This window comes from Ostrea edulis, chromosome 5 (assembly GCF_947568905.1).
Source record: "Ostrea edulis chromosome 5, xbOstEdul1.1, whole genome shotgun sequence".
Classification (NCBI taxonomy): domain Eukaryota; kingdom Metazoa; phylum Mollusca; class Bivalvia; order Ostreida; family Ostreidae; genus Ostrea; species Ostrea edulis.
Genome location: NC_079168.1, coordinates 67406795 through 67426929, shown reverse-complemented (window position 1 = coordinate 67426929; position 20135 = coordinate 67406795). Strand labels below are relative to the sequence as shown.

General features: G+C 35.2%; 2 protein-coding genes across 2 annotated transcripts in view; both read left to right on the top strand.

The window, feature by feature from the left end:
* LOC130054997 (uncharacterized) overlaps positions 1 to 11681 on the top strand; it is a 91163-nt gene extending 79482 nt beyond the window's left edge. Inside the window, exons 36-43 of the mRNA XM_056166140.1 lie at positions 4844 to 5018; positions 5221 to 5367; positions 6453 to 6538; positions 7439 to 7509; positions 7632 to 7897; positions 8068 to 8206; positions 11190 to 11263; positions 11407 to 11681. Of these exons, the coding sequence (XP_056022115.1) occupies positions 4844 to 5018; positions 5221 to 5367; positions 6453 to 6538; positions 7439 to 7509; positions 7632 to 7897; positions 8068 to 8206; positions 11190 to 11263; positions 11407 to 11420 (972 nt within the window). The 3' untranslated portion in view covers positions 11421 to 11681. The remainder of the gene's footprint in view (positions 1 to 4843; positions 5019 to 5220; positions 5368 to 6452; positions 6539 to 7438; positions 7510 to 7631; positions 7898 to 8067; positions 8207 to 11189; positions 11264 to 11406) is intronic.
* A 134-nt stretch (positions 11682 to 11815) lies between these two features.
* The window catches only part of LOC130054703 (uncharacterized), a 33381-nt gene continuing 25061 nt past the window's right edge, over positions 11816 to 20135 (top strand). The window contains exon 1 of the mRNA XM_056165229.1: positions 11816 to 18320. The gene's annotated coding sequence lies outside the window, so the exon portion shown is untranslated. The remainder of the gene's footprint in view (positions 18321 to 20135) is intronic.

Below are 20135 nucleotides of genomic sequence, written 5' to 3'. Positions count from 1 at the left end.
GTTTTATTTACTGTATATGATATCAATAAGTATAACATAACTAATGCACCCAATTATTGGAAAATTGCTCTCAAATTAATTTGAATTAAAGATATCGTTCATTCAGTTCATGTGCGTATGTCAATTCAAACACGCATTTAATTAAAGTACTGAAAGTATTGAAAAGCGCTAAGCTGACTTCATGAATTCTGTATGTAATGTTAATGAGTAGGAACAACATTAAAAAAGGTTTATGCATTATTCTTTATTTTCGCATAACTAAGTAGTACATTTTCTGTAAGAAAATAACAAATATGGATTGGAAGCAATGTCCTGAAACTTTTCAACACGTTGAAATATAAATTTTGTATGATGTTGTTAAAACAATGGTCACTATGATAATTTTTATCCTACACTAAACTAAAACCCTGTCCTTGGATCAATAAATTTACAATTTTGGTAAAGGACACCTGTTCTTATTAAATATCTATAATCAGAATTTAGTATCAATAGCATTACCACCGCTGCCGTGGTTCAGAGCTAAAGTGTTCGCTCTGTATGCGGGCGGTCGGGGTTCGAATCCCGGCCGCGACAGACTAGTTCGTTAAACAGGTAGTGACAGTTCCATCACCAAACTCTCGGCATCAGGTGTGAATGTCATGGATCCTCGGAGATGGCCTTTAAAATGGATGTCCCGTATCACAGTAGATGTGGTACGCTAAAGAACCCTCACTGCTCAATGGCCGTAAGCGCCGAGCATAGGCGTAAATTTGAAGCCCTTCACCGGTCTTGGTGACGTCTCCATATGAATTAAAAATTATTGAGAAGAACGTTAAACAAGATACAATCAATCAATAGCATTTAAGGCCATGTTATTCAAATATTTGACAAATGAACACTTTATACCCTGTTTAGCTCCCACCCATCTTCCCAAGGCAAGGGTTTCTGATCCGCTCTGCTCCGGTCCCTGGATCATTAAATGCTCTACATGACTATGCATTTTTTTCTCTTACAGATGTGATGTTATAGAGAAGAACATTTTTGGTAGAAAATGTGAAAACAGTTGTATGGTAGTTTTCGGTATAAAGTGTTCAATTGTTATTACGCAACTAAATTACTGTTGTGCTCCAGTTAAATAGTGTATGAAATATTTTTAGAATACAACTGAAATGAAACAAATCAATAGTTTGATACATATATGTAAGTCACTTATAATAGAAAGGAACAAACAAACTGGACAAAAAAGAAAATTACACATAACCACACACACTAACAAATGCCACATGTCAAAACACACCAATAATGCAGGATTATGAAACGCTTTACATCCATTTCATTACCTTACCAGAAATCATTTAAATACACACATAAACATGCATCTGTATGACTTGTACTACAGAATCCAGTGCATAATTATCTGTAAATAGCAATCAAACCAAGAAAGTGGAATTATTTTTTGTAATCAATAATGAAGTTATTTTCAATTCAAAATCAGGTTGCAGAGAATCTGAATACAAATAAGTCCGATAAATACATGTATAACTGAAATCAAAATTTAGGAAGTTATTTAGAAAAGATATTCATCATACATGTGCAATATTACTTTGAAACTGAATACTGCGTCATCAACAAGAGTGGAGATAGCTCATTTTTAACATGAAAGTTAGTGCAAGAGGATATACTAATTCAAATATGATGATGAATTAGACTAACATATAGGCATGGATTTACATTTAGCAATTGTAGTGATTGTTTGTTATACGTAAATCTAAAAAAAAAAAAAAAAAAATAAAAAGAGTTTGTACACAGGTACATTAAACGCTGTACTCATCAACTTGTATGTATTACACTTCTTGTGTAAAAGCTCTTATTCATATTGCAAAGGAGACTCATCCGTTTGTCTGAATGAGACATAATACACATTGCTATTGTTTTAATTTTATAAAACAGTTCTTTATATGAAAATGCTAATAACCTTAGCAAAAAATCATAAGATTCGAAGCTTATGTAGGAGTTCTAATATGAAAAAAAAAACGTAACAGAAGTGACTCGCAATAAATATGCAAAATTTACAACATGTAAATGTAGCTAAATGAGAATCCCAAACTAGGCACTGAAAAGTTACAAAAGTAATTTTCAAACGGTAATGTTCAAACCGCTGTTAGAAATAATGAAGAGGCATCTCACCAAAAAACTAAATGCATCTTTTTTATATGAAAAGATCGTTCAGCGAAAACAAAATGTGGGAACAGGGAACTACGACAGTACATCCATGCCCCTCCCCCTTCTTCATCATTTGTACGTTCGGAAATACATGTAGCATATGCATGTCATTGTCAATTATTTGTTTAAAGTACAAAGAAATTGAAAACACGATTACTTTTCGTTGTATGTAGCGTGTTGTGGACCGCAAACCATTTCACATTCATGCTTGACACAATGGCAATATTTATCTAACACTTGTTCTAAAGATATGTATTTCAGTTTACAGCCCTCGTAAAATTCCACGCGGTGTTTTGAACATTTGAAACCGGGGTATTGTCTTCCATAATATAATATAATATAATGTTGTACCTTTTATCTTTTCCTTGTCCCAAGATTATTATTTTTAGTCTCATTTTTGAAACTAAATCACGAAATCAAATTTGATTGTGTTGACGATGATTCTGAAGAATATCTTGGTCGTTTAGAAATAATAAAGTAAGCTTAAGTTACACCGTTGCATCCTCTAAATTTCTGCATGACCAACGTACATATATGATCGGGGAAGGTGTAAGCAGTTACGCAATATCATCCTTCTGAGACACCGATCTCTGTCCTTCGCTGCCAAAGCATAATCGTGCACAAATTCTTTCTCGTTCACAATGGACGTGGATCAGTTAACTTTTTACTGTGTTGCACACATTTTTGCTGCGTCGGACAAAACTTTTACTGATTCGGAACAGCAGCCAAAACCCACGTGGAAAACCCTCCTGATTCGTGTATAGCTTAATGACATGGCTTCTAATTATAGATTGCACCATGCGAATTGATTTTCCTGGCCTCTAAGCGCCATGCGAAGGTAACAATGCAAAGGCACCCTAGCTAAAACGGTTTCATATACATATTCTTATTCAATTTTAGATTTTGAATCACTTTAATTATTACAGACGCAGATTCAAATGGGAATTTTAACTGAAGAATGACTGCATCTGTGTCTCACTTTCCCCAAGAATGAGGACAAAAATATCGCCCATTTTATACATATTTTATTCACTGTTCAACGAACTGTATTTCCGGAAAAGAATGCAACTGCAGATATGAATGTTATCCCCGTGCTAGATCGGTTGCAAAATTACGACTACTTTAAACACGGCTTGACTACAGCGATGCATAAATTCGCCTATAGGTGGCGATAAACCGGAAACATGATGACGAAAGCAAAATCCAACTGGCGGCAATAAGCGCTTAAGCTACGCTTAGCGCTTAAAAAGTCATTCGTCTGTGCAGTATTATTTAATTGAAATATATATATATATATATATATATATATATATATATATATTTCATTTCACCTCTGGTGTGTCCAAGGATCCGTGTTTGCCCAACTATCTATTTTGTATTGCCTTAGACGAATTTGACTCCACTTTTTTTGGCACGCTGTTTATGGCTATAATAGCTCTAAAACTTCATTGTTATTTCGGATTTCAAACATTTCGGTTGAGCATCACTGAAGAGATATTTTTTTTCGAAATGCACATCTGGTGCATCAAAATTGGTACTGTATAAGTTTTACATTATAGGAGTTATGAGATTGATCACTGTTCGTTATCTTCACTGTGCATAATCCCCAGGCGTTACATTTTAAAATTTTAACAATTTATATATATATATATATAAAATCCAAAATAAAACAAAACATGAGTAAATATCCACACTAGTAGTAGTATAAGAAAGAAAAATTAGAACGCCGAAATCAGCTCAACCGGTTTCATTTATAGTCTTCAAGAGTTATCTGGAAGATTGAAAATGAAACCGGTTGTGTTGTTTTCAGCGTTCTAATTTTTCTTTATTGTGATATATATATATATATATATATATATATATATATATATATATATATATATATATATCTACGGAAGTTTTCCTTAAGTACACATCAAACATGGCCCACAAAATGAATCAAGTAAATGGAATGTATCGAAATTGTTGCCTTACCAAACTATTCCTGCTTGTCATTTCTTGTGTTTTAAAGACTTGCTTAAATACACACTTGGATTATTTTTCGAGTTCATCAAAATACTTTGAAAAATTCGAAATGAATCTTTAAAAACAATGATATTTTGATTTATTTCACCTTGTATTTATGTCGGTGGCAATATCACAGGTTAAAATTTAGGCTATTAATAACCATAAACGTAACGTGAAGTATGTCAGCGTGAAGCTTCACACGTTCATGCTACAACTCTTCACGTCGACATACATGAACGTTTTGCGAAACGCTAAAACGCTTCATGAATATATGCCAGCGTGAGGCGTCGCAGTTGATAGCCTCAGGTATTTTCAAAAATAAAATTCATTTCTTAAATGACCTTTGAATTGAGTAGAAAAAAATAAGTAAGATGTACGCAAGTAGAAATATCAGATACTATACATTAAGAAATGAAGGAACAGGGATGGACATGGGGACAGATCGAACGTTGGTCCCAAGACAGGCAGCAGTGGAGAGCACTGGTGACGGCCGTATGTGCAAACCGGCACAAAGAGGACTAAATGATAAATAATACATTAAAGGTCCTTACATTCAATGATGAAAACACAAATCAATTCTAATTATATAAAGGTAGAAGATATCTATGATATGAGCAAGTTTTTGCATCTTCAGGAGGACATTGTTCATCTGGGAAAATTCCTTAGTAAAACCGAACCTGCAATGAATGTTCATATGGAATACAAAGACAGCAATTTACCCCCACTTGGCACCAGGGTTAGAAGAGGACCAGACTGGATATGGGGCGATCAGGACGAAGAAGGCCCGGGTACAGTGGTAGGGCATGACGGTAATGAATGATGGTTATTAATCTAATCACCTTAATGTATTTTTTGAGACTGTCATTGTGTTGTACTATATGCCAGAGTCAGTCACTGTGTTCTCTGCTGGGCCCGAATATCACTAGGTTGGTATGAACAGCGGGAATCCAGAGACAGATTCTACAATGTATACGCGATAAATCAATAACGTAATTCTTTTCTACAATGCAGGGATGACATCTGTATGGGTGGTATGGGACTGTGGACACAGGAATACCTACAGGTGTAGTCCCTTAATTGGCTACGATGTTCTTGTGGTGGACGAGCTGCGGATCTTGAAGGGAGAAATGATTGCTGTGGGATGTCTGATGGAACGAGGTAGTGCATTCACTTTCGCCTTGCTTTATGTAACTTACATGCCATTTTTAAAGGACAGCATACTCCGTACTATAATTGTTTACAAACAAGCGAAGATAACAAACAGTGATCAATCTTATAAATACTACAAAATTAGGAGAGAGGGCAAACGCGAACTCCTGGACATATCAGGTGGGATCAGGTGTCTAGGAGAAGTAAGCATCCCCTGTTAACAGGTCACACCCGTCAATACCCGTATAACATTAATCCAATGTCAAAATCGGTATGTAAAGAACAACTTAACAGTTGGAATGAAACACGACAGACATCATTCAGCTTGTACTTGCAAATTGGATCATTATTATGACCGTGTAACTTGATAAATGCTGACTTTAAGCGATACTGTGGAAACCTCTTCAACATCAACTATTTTTCAGGAGCCTGCCTCGGTGTAAAAACTGATCTTGCGCAGAAATTGTCATGCGTCTTCAGTCAGTTGAGAATGGAAGATTCTGTGATGAAATATATCTAATGCACAGAGTATTAATTTTTACAAGTCAATGAAAGGTGAAGATAACGAAAAGTGATCAATTTCATAAATCCCATAACAATACAAAATAGACTAAAATTCATGATGAGAGTAGATTATGGTATGCTTTCAAAATATCAACAACATATTTGTGTCATTTTTTACATGTAAATACAATATTTTAGGTTTCACTTAAGTCTATTCTTAGTTTATGGTCATGCAGGCAGATCACCAAAGACTGTAAAATTGTTAATGAGGAACTCCAGCATTTTTATACCAACTACAAAGTACTTGTTTGTAGAATCAGGGTGGTGTTTAAAAAGAAATGTTGTGGATGACCGAGCACAACACGTGACACAGCTGTCTAAGATGTCAAAAAGCCTGGTCTTTAATTTGTGAGGAATGATGGTGTGAAGTGTTGAAAATCTGTATATTTAGAAGCATTATTTGGAAAAACTTTTGAGATCTTAAATGTACTAAACGTTCTTTGCAACTTCACTTCTTGCATATGATATGATACAATGCGTCTTAATTTTCTCCTTCACAGTGGTTAATATTTTCGAATGTTTCATTACAGGTGAAAACTGGAAGTATGAAAACCAGGATGGCGGGCTTGGAAACATTGGGGTGGTGATCAGATGTGATGCAAATGGATCAGTTGTCGTAAGAAGTAGTATTTAAAGTAGGACAATAAGTTAGCAATGTTATCCAAAACCAATACCCAGGCAATGACGTATCCTTTGATATAATCAACCTAATTAGCTTTGCATGTGTCGTTTCTTTTAGATTAAACAGGGGCAGTAACTCTGCAAATCAATGTTATCAGAATGTTTCATCTTATTGTATTGATGTGTTAAGAATAAGCACTATATGAATCCAACTAAAGGAAAAACTTAAAGCAATGGTATAATTTGTGATATCACGAGGAACCAAGGGCATTGCCTAAAACACATGTTTTTTGCTTTGATTAAATATTTCAACATTGGGAATGAATTAGTTTAGAATTCTAAGTAAACAATTGGTCAAATGATATCACCGTTTTGTCTCACGCTCTCTCAAATCTTGAGAAAAGTTGAAAATAACTTTTTAAAAAAAACACCCATAACTGCTATCATGATCAGGACAATATTTCTTATGCAAAATGGAAGCAAATCATGCTAACTGTTGCAAATACATTGTATAAAAATAGAGGTTTTTTTGTCATAGACTGCCGTAATCTGTAGATTATAATCATTAGTTTCAAATATGTACATACTATAAATATGTTTTTTTTCCTGTTCTGTTCAAATAAGTTTATAATTTGATTATGATATACTCTCCATTAATTTGGAGGAAATAAAGAATATCTTATCTTATCTTATCTTATCTCCTATCAGTTAAATCTGATATATAACAGCATTAACCACTCCTATCAGTTAAATCTGATATATAACAGCATTAACCACTCCTATCAGTTAAATCTGATATATAACAGCATTAACCACTCCTATCAGTTAAATCTGATATATAACAGCATTAACCACTCCTCATTTACGTTTATATCTTGTTCCAACTGAATTGCAGGTTAGGTGGCCAAACATGAGTAAGTGTCGATACAAATATGGATGCGATGGATTGTTCGAAGTAAAATTATGGTAGGAGAATGTTTTAAATATATCATTAGTAGTGATGTTTGGGAATGATAATTGAAAAAAATAATAATCGCAAGAAAACATCAAACTTGCGAAGTCTGAAGAATTCGATTACTCTCCTTTAGTGATCCCAAGAAAACACATGGAAATGTCAGTTACCCGAAGACTTATGTTTGGGGATCCAGAGATTCTCTAGGAGGAGCGGATCCATCAGTGTCTGAAAACGTCAGTGCGCTTAGTACCTCCGATCGCCCGTCAAATCCAAGTACTCAGGACAAAGGTGCCAACAATCAAAGACCCAGTGATAAAATGCTTACGGATAAGTCAGGGGAATCTCCATCAGTTGTAGAACTAAACAAAAGAAATAATCGCATGCAAAAGGCAGACTCAGGTATAGATGTTTCTTCTCGTGATATTTCTTGAACATCCAATAGTGATATTTTATTAAGAATTATGACGAATTTGTGGGAAAGGCATTTTCAATTTAAAAGAAAGCAAACTACCTATTTAAATCAGGAGTGGATGAATAACCTGTAATTGTGGGTTTCCATCATGTTAAAGGTGCTGGTATTAGCATTATATGGCAGTACAAGAAGGACGATATATGGTGTGATTTACCGAAGGACATAAATTTGAAAACTGAGAAAGCATATGGTAGAAATAGACATGGATCCACACTAATGGAACTGGATGGACATATGTAAGTGTGTACATAGTGAGTGTTAGGGAACTGGGTGAATATACAATGTATGTAACTATTAGGAAACTGGACGGATATATGTAAGTTCGGGAACTGTGTGGACTTGTGAAAGTGTTAAGGTGGCTCACTACACCCAGAAATAGATTCTCAAATCAGTACGAATTGATCTAATTATAAAAGATATGATGATATACAATAAGTAAATATGCAATAAGGCAAACAATATACAAATTTGAACAAAAACATGATTTTCAAACAAATCTCTTCAACACTTACGAACAAAAAACTTTGGGGGATTTGAATTCGAGATTTACGGTTCACCAGCCCAAAGCTTTAACCAATGAGCTACGATGATTGACAAACGAATCGATCAATACAAATAATTTCACAAAACATTTAAAGGTCAAGTACGGTGATTTTCCTAAAACTTGACTTTTACACAGAAAAATGTCTGTCGTAGACTTATGGATTAATTTCCATGGCAATTTTGATAGAAATCACTTGGCGTGAAGTACACGGCGCTATCAAACTTTTACCTAAGCGATCGATAAATGTGTCGTGACGTGAGTTATCGCTCGTAGCTTATGACGTCATCTGAGACAACTTTCGATTGCATTGATAGAGTTTTATAGTGTTTACATAGAAAAGTCCTGTATTTATGGTACAATGCGCTGCTTTGAACTGCAATGTCAAATCGGGACAGGGATTAAGTATGTTTCTTTTCCCAAAAAGACCCTAAATTTCGAAGAATTTGGACACTGAAACTGAAAAGAGACACTGAGATTTGTGACAAGCCACGAGGATCAGTGAGTGACACTTTAATTAACGAGGATCAGGTTTCCATCAACCCCGACGCATCATCCTGTTTGACTAAACAAAGTGCAAAGTGATGATTAACTGGACATCCTACAAAACAAGTGGAGGGATGTATTTTAATTATATAAAAAGTTCAACCCAAATTAAGGGGGGATGCAATCCACCCCTCTCTACATCCACCACTGAATGCTTTAATGCGACATTGTATTCAATGGGTTTGCGATTGCACATAAAAATTAATGTCACCCATTACCTAGTTCAAATTGATTTTATTTCTTTTATTAAATGAAATATCTTTCGAATATTGTCGTACTCGTACTCTATTTATAAGGGACTCATCATTTCATTTCTTCACCATATATATTTTGAAAAAATAAAATATAGTAAAAATGGAAATGAATTCAATTTAAAAAACCCATTTTGATAAAACCTTATTTATTAGGTCAGTCCAATTTCCAAAGCTTTTTCTTCAAGTTCATTATGAAAACAAGTACAAGTTTTTCCTTTTCCTAATATGGTTTTAAGTGCTACATTAATTAATATATCATGAATCATTAAGGCAAAATTTCACACCTCAAAATGCTACAATTCGTTAACTTTGTGCCGTAATATTTCAATTTCACATTTGACGTGTGTTGTGAAGAAATTACATGTACTAATAGGCCTAATTTACATTTTATGATATTGTATCTACATGTAGATGTTTTTCTTTTTTAAAAAGGGGGGGGGGGGTTACAAATAACGTTGTGCACAATAATTTTTGTTTTCTTTTGTCTTTTGTTGTTCTTTTTTCAAAAAGGCATTTTTCAATTAAATATATATCTAGCTAAACACATTATAATCTGAATCTGATCAATCTCATACCAGTAAATTCCATTTAAAAAATACAAACGTGAGAGTCAATCTAGTTAAATACGCTCACAATCGCTACAATAGAGTATACGGCGAGTATCTATGAAGTCTGATTTTGATTAGCCTAGATTGTGTAAAATACAAAGGTTATCTTTTGATAGAACATTTTTTCCAATATCATTCCCACTTTTCTATGGACTGGCTCGGTAAATAATTTCTAACTGAGATTCCTATGAGATATTTGTCGAACATAGACTATCGGATGGTTTCGAAACGGGTGCAGGTACAAATATAAAAGGTTGAATTCCTAAACTCAAGTGTATCTACGGTATTTCACCGTCACTATCCACGGTGTTGCTAAAACTGGCAATTTCTCACAGAAATTAAAACGATGATATACTGGCGTAAACAACTACAATTGTCTCAGATGACGTCATAAGAAAGGGCGATAATTCCTTCATTCGTTTCTATAAACAACGATTTTGGAATAGGTATTTTGCGTATTTACCTGGATTTAAAAAAATAATAAACACATCAATAAACTTTTCAAAACGGGTTTTAATGAATTTTAAACTTTATTTTCAAATCTATTTTTATTACACTTGACCTTTAAATTGTCATCTTGTGACATGGCGTCATACAGAGTATAAGCTTTAGTGTAGTTAGCTACCTTAAGTAAATGAATGATCAAATGGTAAGTGTTAGGAACAGAATGGACATATAAAAGTATTAAAAAATTAATAGGCAGGTGTGTGTTTTAAGGAAGTGGATAGAGAGGAACTGGAAAGGTATGTGTAGATAGGGGATAAGCATGAGTAAGTGAAAAGGTGGAGATAACGAATAGTGATCAATTTCATAAGTGTTAAGGAACTAGATAGACATGTCTAAGAATTAAGAATTCTTGAACTCAATTTTCATGCGTAATCATTAACGAATCATTGAGAAACTGGATGGGTATTTGGGCATGTTGAAGAACTGGATGAATTCAAGTATGTGTTCAGGAACTGGATTAAATTTGTGCATGTGTTCATAAACATGACGAATATTTTTAAGTGTCGATGGTATGTGTATTATAGTTTCCTAAGTAACATGTGCTTCAAATGTGCCAAAGTTTTGTACAAAATGAGGAAATTAGGAATTTTCATTATCTTTATGACCTTCCTTCATATATTGAAACTGATACTTATTTTGAGATAGACATGATATAGTTTACCAAATGATGATTTATTGTTCTGTCAAAATGAGGACCATTTCAGTTCATTATCCTTCCGTTTCTTTTCTGTACACTTTTTGTTTGTTTCATTGAATTTCGAAGATGGAGGGCGTCATTTACGGAGATGAAGATGGAATGTCAGAAGACACACACAGTAACAGCGATTATACGGAAAGGTAAGATCAATATCAGCAGTTTTGATGTGGATAGATTTATTGCGAAGTTGGTCTTATAATGAAAGTTGACAAATCAATGATGCATTTGGAATGTGTGTGATTTTTTAAACAAATTTTATTAAGCAAATACAATATTTTCTTAGATATATCCAAGTAAGACAGGATCGGCGATGGAAAACAAGGAGGTTGTGATTATCGTAGCTGACATTCACTTGAATTCCTCACATGGACCGAACTTAACCATGATCAGAGACTGTGATATTTACAGACGAAAAACATTTACAATGAATAGTTCTATATCTGTAATCAACGCATCTTATGTTTATACCCATTGCCTACTTTTTTAATCTTACAACACACACGATATACTAATAATGATAAGTATGTAATGTACATTCTAATGAATTTTGGAATGATATAGCATCGTTAGTACACATTCGATCTATCTAATGAAAGGTGAATATAAAAACAGTGATCACTCTCATAACCCCTATAAGCAATACAAAACAGAGAGTTGGGCAAACACGGACTCCTGGATATACTAGAGGTGGGATCAGGTGCTAAGGAGGAGTAAGTATTTCCTGTTGGCCGGTCACACCCACCGTGAGCCATATATCTTGATCAGGTGAAAGGAGTTATCCGTAGTCAAAATCAGAGTGTCGAAGAAGTCCTAAAACTCGGTATGAAGCACGCCAGACACCAGTTGACCCAATGGTAGGTTGTATTGGTAAATTACAGTACCAACCAGACCCAATGTGACAGAAAGCAGTCCCAGAGTAGTCCCAGGGACTGTTTTCTGGGACTGTTTAGCAGTCCCGCAGCAGTCCCAGTAAACAAACCGAAAAGCAGTCCCAGTAGGCGGGGTTAAAATAACTAGTGGGAGGAGTTAAGCCCACAGTGAGATTATCAATAAACATTATCGATTATCACTGGAGCGCGTCAATAACGGTAGTCGAAATCGAAGATAAATGTAATTAAAGAGAAAAACAATTCATTATACATGAAAACAGCACATATTCAAAATACGTTTGTGACACTTTTTTATGAATTTATAACAAAATGATAGTTTATGAATACGAGTGAAAAAAGATACATGCAGAGTTTATAAGTCTGATAACCACAATTTCACAACGTAAAATCAATTGACGTCCATGTTCTGTTGGGCACCGAATGTAGGGAGATATTCTTGTTATTCTATTTCCATCCATTATTTTCTCAAGTTCTATCGTGAAAGTGTGTCAGTAAGCGGTGAAAAAACTACTGAAGTGATTTGCGTATATTCTGAATACACGGTGGTCGGGACTTTCTTGTCAATCATAACATCACATGATTCATTCGCTCTTTGCTGAACAAAGCAGTCCCAGAAAACAGTCCCAGGGACTGCTGGGACTGCTTGCTAGAGCAGTCCCACTTTTTGAGAGAGCAGTCCCCGGGACTGCTTTCTGGGACTGCTTGGGTGTCAGGTTGGGTGTGGTTGGTACTGTAAATTGTTATAACGACCACATAATTTGCGAAATGGTACCTTTAAACGAAAACTGTTGAAACCTCTGTACCATCAACTTGTTTGTCAGTAGCCTGCCTCGATTTAAAAACTGATACTACGCAGAATAAACTCTTGCGTATCGAATCATTTGAGAAAAACATAATATGCAGGTGATAATGGAATATTTCTACATCAATATGGGAAATTGACGATGGAGAAGCCGAAATCATCCCGTTTATCATAAAATTAGATTGATAGTTTGGCGTCAATATCTATTTTCAATAATGTATCTAATAATGAAGCAGAAGTGGACGACTATGTGGTGTCTTTTATTTCGAGTTCACCGGGATATATCGAATCGACATACATATATGAATGAAAATTATTATTGTTAATAGATAAAAGTCGTCGATATATCTAAATGTCGCCTTGAAGGCCACGGCAAGAGATTTTTTCTCAAGTAGAAGCTTTTGAATAAATTCGGCTTCATACGAATTTTAAAACAGGTCGGCCAAGGAGCACAATTCGTGCCCATGAGGATTCCAACAGATGTATATGTGCATGAAGACTATGCCTAAACTCTTTATCTTTCTTAATTATAAAATATTTAAGTGTGTAATATATGTTACAGGCACAAGACATTGTATATGAAAGGCGAAGATAACGAACAGTCATAAATCTCATAAGCAATACAAAATAGATAGTTGGGCAAACACGGACCCCTGGACACACCAGAGGTGGGATCAGGTGCCTAGGATGAGTAAGCATCCGCTTTCGACCGGTGAGCCCTATACCTTGATCAGGTAAACAGAGTTACCCGTAGTCAAAATCAGTGTGCCAAGAACGGCCTTAACATTCGGTATGAAAAACGTTAGACATATTTCCGTGTGTATATGAGTAGTATGGATTTTAATTCTATATATTTCTTGGTTTCTGTTCATATTGATGTGGTGGTGACTGGCACTATAAATCTCTTAGTTTCTATATGATTACTGTGATACTGTAGATATTTTGGTCTGTGTATGTATCTGAAAGGTGAAGATAACGAACAGTGATCAATCTCATAACTCCTATAAGCAATGCAAAATAAAGGATTGGGCAAACATGGACCCCTGGACACACCAGAGGTGGGATCAGGTGCCTAGGAGGAGTAAGCATGTGAAATGGTTATTGTGGCACTGTGAATCCTGTAGATCTCTTGGTTTATCAATCTATCTGAGTGGTGGTGACTATTGTAATGTTTGTCCTTGTAAATATAGCGGAGTGGTAAATGTAGTACGCTGGGCCTCTGTATTTCTCTGAGTGGTGGTGTTTTTATTTGCGCAAGTTAGGACCGACGTCTGGTTCTACATCACTGAAAAGAAAGAATGGTATAAACAAAAGATTATATTTTTGTCTACGTCCACAGAATATGACTAGATGATCAACCGCCAATTTGAAAAGATCTTATAATTATTTTTGTTGGTCATTCATGCGTCAACAGACATTTTATTTTTTTTCCATTTTTATTGTTTACAATGCTTAACTAAAATATTTCGAAGGGTTAAACAAAATTTGAACATCAGTTGTTGAGTTACACGTGAGATACAGCAATCACAATTCTTTGTTATGTAGACAAGGCTCGTTCCATGTTTTTGTTTACATTTAGATTGCTTGATAGAAAATAGCATGTTTAATGGTACCTTCACACTCACGGAGTTTGATTACGGATCCTTACGTATTCCACAAATCCGAAACAGTACACGGATTGTTACGATTTAGACACTTTAAAGAGCTGTTTAAGAACGTTTTAAGAGTATCTACGGGCCATTTACGGTTTATTACGAGTTCTTGTGATGCATTTACGGCACACATTTACGATTTGTTCCGAGTGAACACGGATAAATACGAGCAAATTACGACATTTTACGAGCTTTGTAGGGATTGTTACGAGTATATTACGAACATTTACGATTTAGCTTAACTTTTACGTGTAAATCACGACCACTTAACGTGTTGATAACGTGCTGTTACGAATAGTTAGGAGTTAGTTACGATTGTTTACATTTTTGACTCAAAAGTGTTCGCAATTGGCTTTGTATCATCATTCGACAACTGACATTACTTGTAACAGCATGTATGTATATTGTATGCAAGATGTGTAACTTTTTTGATGTCTTAATAACAACTGGAAGAAACTGTCAGATTTTGCGTCTTTTATACGTTTCCTTAATCGTAAAGTTTAAGTATGTACCCGTAAAGTAATCGTGTCTATACGTAAAGTGCTCGTAATGACTCTGAACAATCCGTAAAGCGATTATAACCCGACGTGAATGAAATCGTAAATATCACTTAGGCATTCGTAATAATCCATAAACAACTCGTAAACTATCCGTAACATATCGTAAACTAACCGCAAAGATTCGTCAAAAATATTTTTACGAGTGTTTTACGGATTCTTACGAGCAGTTTACGTGTTCTTGTGATCAGTTTGCAATACTTACGGGTTGTTACAATTTATTTACTGGTTATTTACGGAAAATGAAATCCATGGACAATCGTGAACAAATTTTTGACATGTCAAAATATTTGCCCCTACTTTCACGGATCCTTACGAGTGTGTACGAATTGTGACGAGTTATTAACGGATACCGACGAGTGATTTACGAATGCTTGTGATTGACTACGAGTCGGAGGTCCGTAAGGACTCGTAAGAAAAATCTGTGAATATGAAGGTGGTGTAAAAGAAAATGAGATGTGCCAAACACTAGAAACTATTTAATTGTGTTCAGAATTAAACGAAACTTTTGTTGGTATATCTAACCAATGTAAACAAAACATGACAGGAGCCTTGTTTACATAACAAAGAACTGTGAGCTCTGTATATCCCATGTACCTCGACAGCTGACATTCAAATTTTTGCTGACCATTAGAAATATCTTAGGCATTGTAAACATTAAAGATGGAAAAATAAAGTTTGAAAATTTCCAGCTCAAATCGTGTCCATGCCCTTACAGGATTTAAAAACAACTACCAGTATATATGTGATATGTTATGATTCATATGTATATAACATTTTATTAGAATATTAATTATGCTTACTACCCCCAAATGAACATGTGCTCCATTTATATCATTATGTAATTTTCCCCTTCATTTTACTTTCTCTCCTTTCTTCTTTTCTTTCTTTTTTCTGTTCTTTTTTCTTCTATATTAAAAACAATTTTCACATTAACGTGTCTATGTGTGTGTAGGTTTGTATGTAAGTACATGTATGGGGATGTGTATATTTATGTAGACAAATATGTGAAAACACAAACTGTGCTAGTTGAATAAATATTACAAATCAAATCGAATGGATAAAAAGTATCAAAGGAATATTAAACGCATCAAAACACAAGTACTTACCATCAATTGCTGTTATGTAAACTAGAAGTAATAAAAACTTAGGTGGGTTACATGATGAATATGTTTTGGTTGCAGCTAACAAAGCTTTTAACAACACTGTCTTTGTTCGTAAGGCCCATTATTACAACTGTATCTAAAACGAACTCGAAATTAATTCCACTTTGGTAATCCTACTTACACCCCAACTTCCCTTTCACCAAATGAAATTCTTCAAAGCCATGCTTCAGTTTTAAACACATTTGATACTACATTTGCCCAACTATCTATTTTGTATTGCTTGTAGGAGTTATGAGATTGATCACTGTTCGTTATCTTCACCTTGCATTCAATGGGATGAATGAATGTGAGTTACCATACTTATACTGTATTACTCAACTTCATAAAATCCTCTCGTGGCCGAGTGGTTAGAGCATCGCGCTGAAAATCACACGGCCTCTCACCTCTGTCGGCGTTGGTTCGAATCTCGCTCGCGCCGGTAAGTGAGAAAGTATCCCAGTTTACTTACGGAAGGTAGGTGGTCTCTTCCCAGGTACATTGTATCTGGGTTCTCTCTTCCACCAATATAAACTGGGCGCCACCAGATAACTGAATTTTTTTTAGTGTGGCGGAAAACATCAATCAATCAATCCTTCCAATCATAGATACATTGTTGGATCCTGTTCTACCAAGCCCCATCTTTGCTGCTCACGATAAAATTAACTGCTATGAATGAGACATATGTCAGAAATAGTGTAAATCAAATGTAGTTTCTGAAAAAGTTCCAAAGAGCGTTTCGTAACTCTGAAATTACAAAACGTCTTGCATCATCAACATCAAAACGTATGACTTCAACACTTCGCACAACCATTCATCACGACAGCAGTCTGTTGGAGTTCCTATAGGCACGAAGTTTGGTCCTTTGTTAGCTGACCTGTTTTTATATTCTTATGAGGCAGAATTTATTCAAAACCTCCATGAAAAGAATAAATATCTTGCTGTGGCCTTCAACTTGATATTTAAATATATCGACGACGTTTTGTCTATCACCAATCGTAATTTTCATTCATATGTCGATTGGAATCCTACCGACGCGGTGGTCTAGAGGTAGAGCGTTCGATACGCAAGCGGAAGGTCGGGGTTCGAATCCCCACGACAGACCTAAGTCGTTAAAAAGGTAGTGACAGTTCCATCGCCAAACGCTCGACATCAGGTGTGAATATCACGGGTCCTCAGAAATGTCCTAAATTTGAAGCCCCTCACCGGTCTTGGTGACATCTCAATATGAGTGAAAAATTCTCGAGAGGGACGTTAAACAAGATACAGTCGATTGGAATCCCGTAAGGATCCGGGTTAAAATAGGTTCTCAGTACCCTTTGCTTATCGGAAGAGGGGCCTAATGGGGCGGCTATTCGGATGAGACCACAAAAACCGAGGTCCCGTTTCACAAAAGGTGTGACACGATAAAGACCCTCCCTGCTCGATAGCCATATCCGCTGAGCATAGCCCTAAAGACTGCAGCCTTTCAAAGCACAGAGCTAAAGATTGCAGCCCTTCAAAGCGCAGAGCATAGCCCTAAAGATTGCAGCCCTTCATGGCATTGGTAATCGATATGTAACTCAAGATGACATGGATCATATATTCATGGCGTTCTCCACATCAGCGCATAGCAAATGTATTTCTGTACTTATAAGAAGAGATTTCTCAAAATATTCAATCAACATAAATCTGAAGATGGTAGAATTTTGGTGATCAATGTTGAGCATGGAGATAGAGTTGTCCCTCTTTGTAACATTTATGATTGATTGATTGATTTCTTGCAGTGACAAAGTGAATGTCAATGTACTCTGAAAGTTATGATAACGTAATCTTCACAGGAGAGTTTAACTGTAATTTTACTCATAAAAATTCTAAAAGTACAATGACAATTATAGATTTAGTGCAATATTGCAACATAAATATATTAATGTTAATTGCATTCAATTCATTCACAAGGAAGTAACATGTGCATTCAACGAATGTAAAATCAATATAAATGTAGTACTAACAGCTTTTATTTTCAAATATATATAGTTTAACAAAATACATGCTATAAAGCAAAACCACTATTTATTACTTCCTTGTGTAAATTAAACACAAACTTGTAAAAGATATGAGTATCTTTAATACATATGGCGGAAATAAAACAAACACTTGGTGTTTGGAAAAACTGTGAGTATATGTTGAAAAGTATTTGTTTTAAAAATATCTTGTCTTAAGTACTGTTTATTTTAGAAGTTAATTTGTCTCAAACATATAGAAGTGCATATACCAACACAACATTGTACTTTCATGGAAATTACAAGATATCTCCAAAAAATCCATGTTTTTCTAACATATCTTAATATCAAATAAGCCACAAAAACCACTGATGCAACAATACTGAAATAATGAAGAAAATTTGATATCTTATCTTGTAGGCACCTGATCCTACCTCAGGTGTGTCCAGGGATCCGTGTTTGCCCAACTACCTACTTTGTATTACTTATAGGAGTAATGAGATTGATCACTGTTCGTTATCTTCAACTTTCTTGTAATATATGGGAGAAAATCTATCAAGAAAAAGAAAAGAATATCTATATTAAATCCGTGGCAGAGTTTAGTTTTCAATTAAAATTTAATTGATAATTTACTTGCAAGTAATGTATATATTAGCAAGTGGAAAGATGTCAATAAAATTACCATTATTGTGATACAAAGTAAACTAGTTCTAATTGTAACAGGGACCGTTACATATGTTCCCCAAACCTCCCCCAATTAAAAAGTGATGTCATTATAAACCTATGGCAAAAAATCATTTTATTTTAGCCTTTGATTTTTCAGTACCAAGAAATGAAAGAAATCGTTGCACGTACATACACGCACACACGTGTGTGATTCCGCACCTTTGTTGATGCAAGGTGAAGATAACGAACAGTGATCAATCTCATAACTCCTATAAGCAATACAAAATAGATAGTTGGGCAAACACGGACCCCTGGACACACCAGAGGTGGGATAAGGTGCCTAGGAGGAGTAAGCATGCATTTGTATCAAATACCGACAGTATGAATTTCATAACGTTTCCATCAAATATAAGGAAGTTATAGCGATTTTAAAATCGTCCAATCAGAATTCAGCACACGTGCATGCACGTACTGAGCAGTAATTTTAACCACAACAATTTGTAAGGAGTACCAAGACACAGCTAAACCCCTAATATCAATAGAATTTGATGAAAAACAAAAACGTTATCGACCTTTAAAAATTGAACATTTGAAAAAAGATGCATGCGCATGCCCGTGTGTTTTGGCATTTTTTGTTACACTAATATATAGATACACATAGTATCTACCTTTACTGTGAATATCAACTCATTTGGTTCATAAATAAGATAGTTACAAACGTTTGAGTACTATCTAATCAAAAAGAAGCGCACGTGCATGCGCGTGAAAATTGGTAATTTTGACCATGCGAATCGGTTAAGGGTCAATATCTACCTATGATATGAATATCAAGCCATTTGATTGAACAATAAAAAAGTTAGACAGATTCCAAAGTTAGTGTACAAATTGTGTAATGCACGTGCATGGGCATGCACGCGCGTGCAGACAAAATAACTATCATTTTTCATATGTACGAATGATATACTATCATCCTATTTAGGTTTCATACCGATCCCTTTAATATTCTGATTTTCCATTTTTGTACCAAAATTGCAGTGCACGTGCAAGCGCGTGCATGCACGTGCAGACAAAATGACTATCGTTCTGCACATGTACAAACGGTATACTATAATCCTGGAAAGTTTCATATCGATCGCTTTTGTGTTTTCTGAGAACACTTCCGGACAAAAAAGTACCAGAGAAAATAATAACTAGACACAATATCGTTGCGAGCAAGGAATAAGTCTTCCGTTCGATATTGAGATGATCAAACTCCATTTTCTCCCTCTCCTATCGACGACCGGAGATCTTAAAGACAATTTTACTGAAGGGGAGTGTCGTA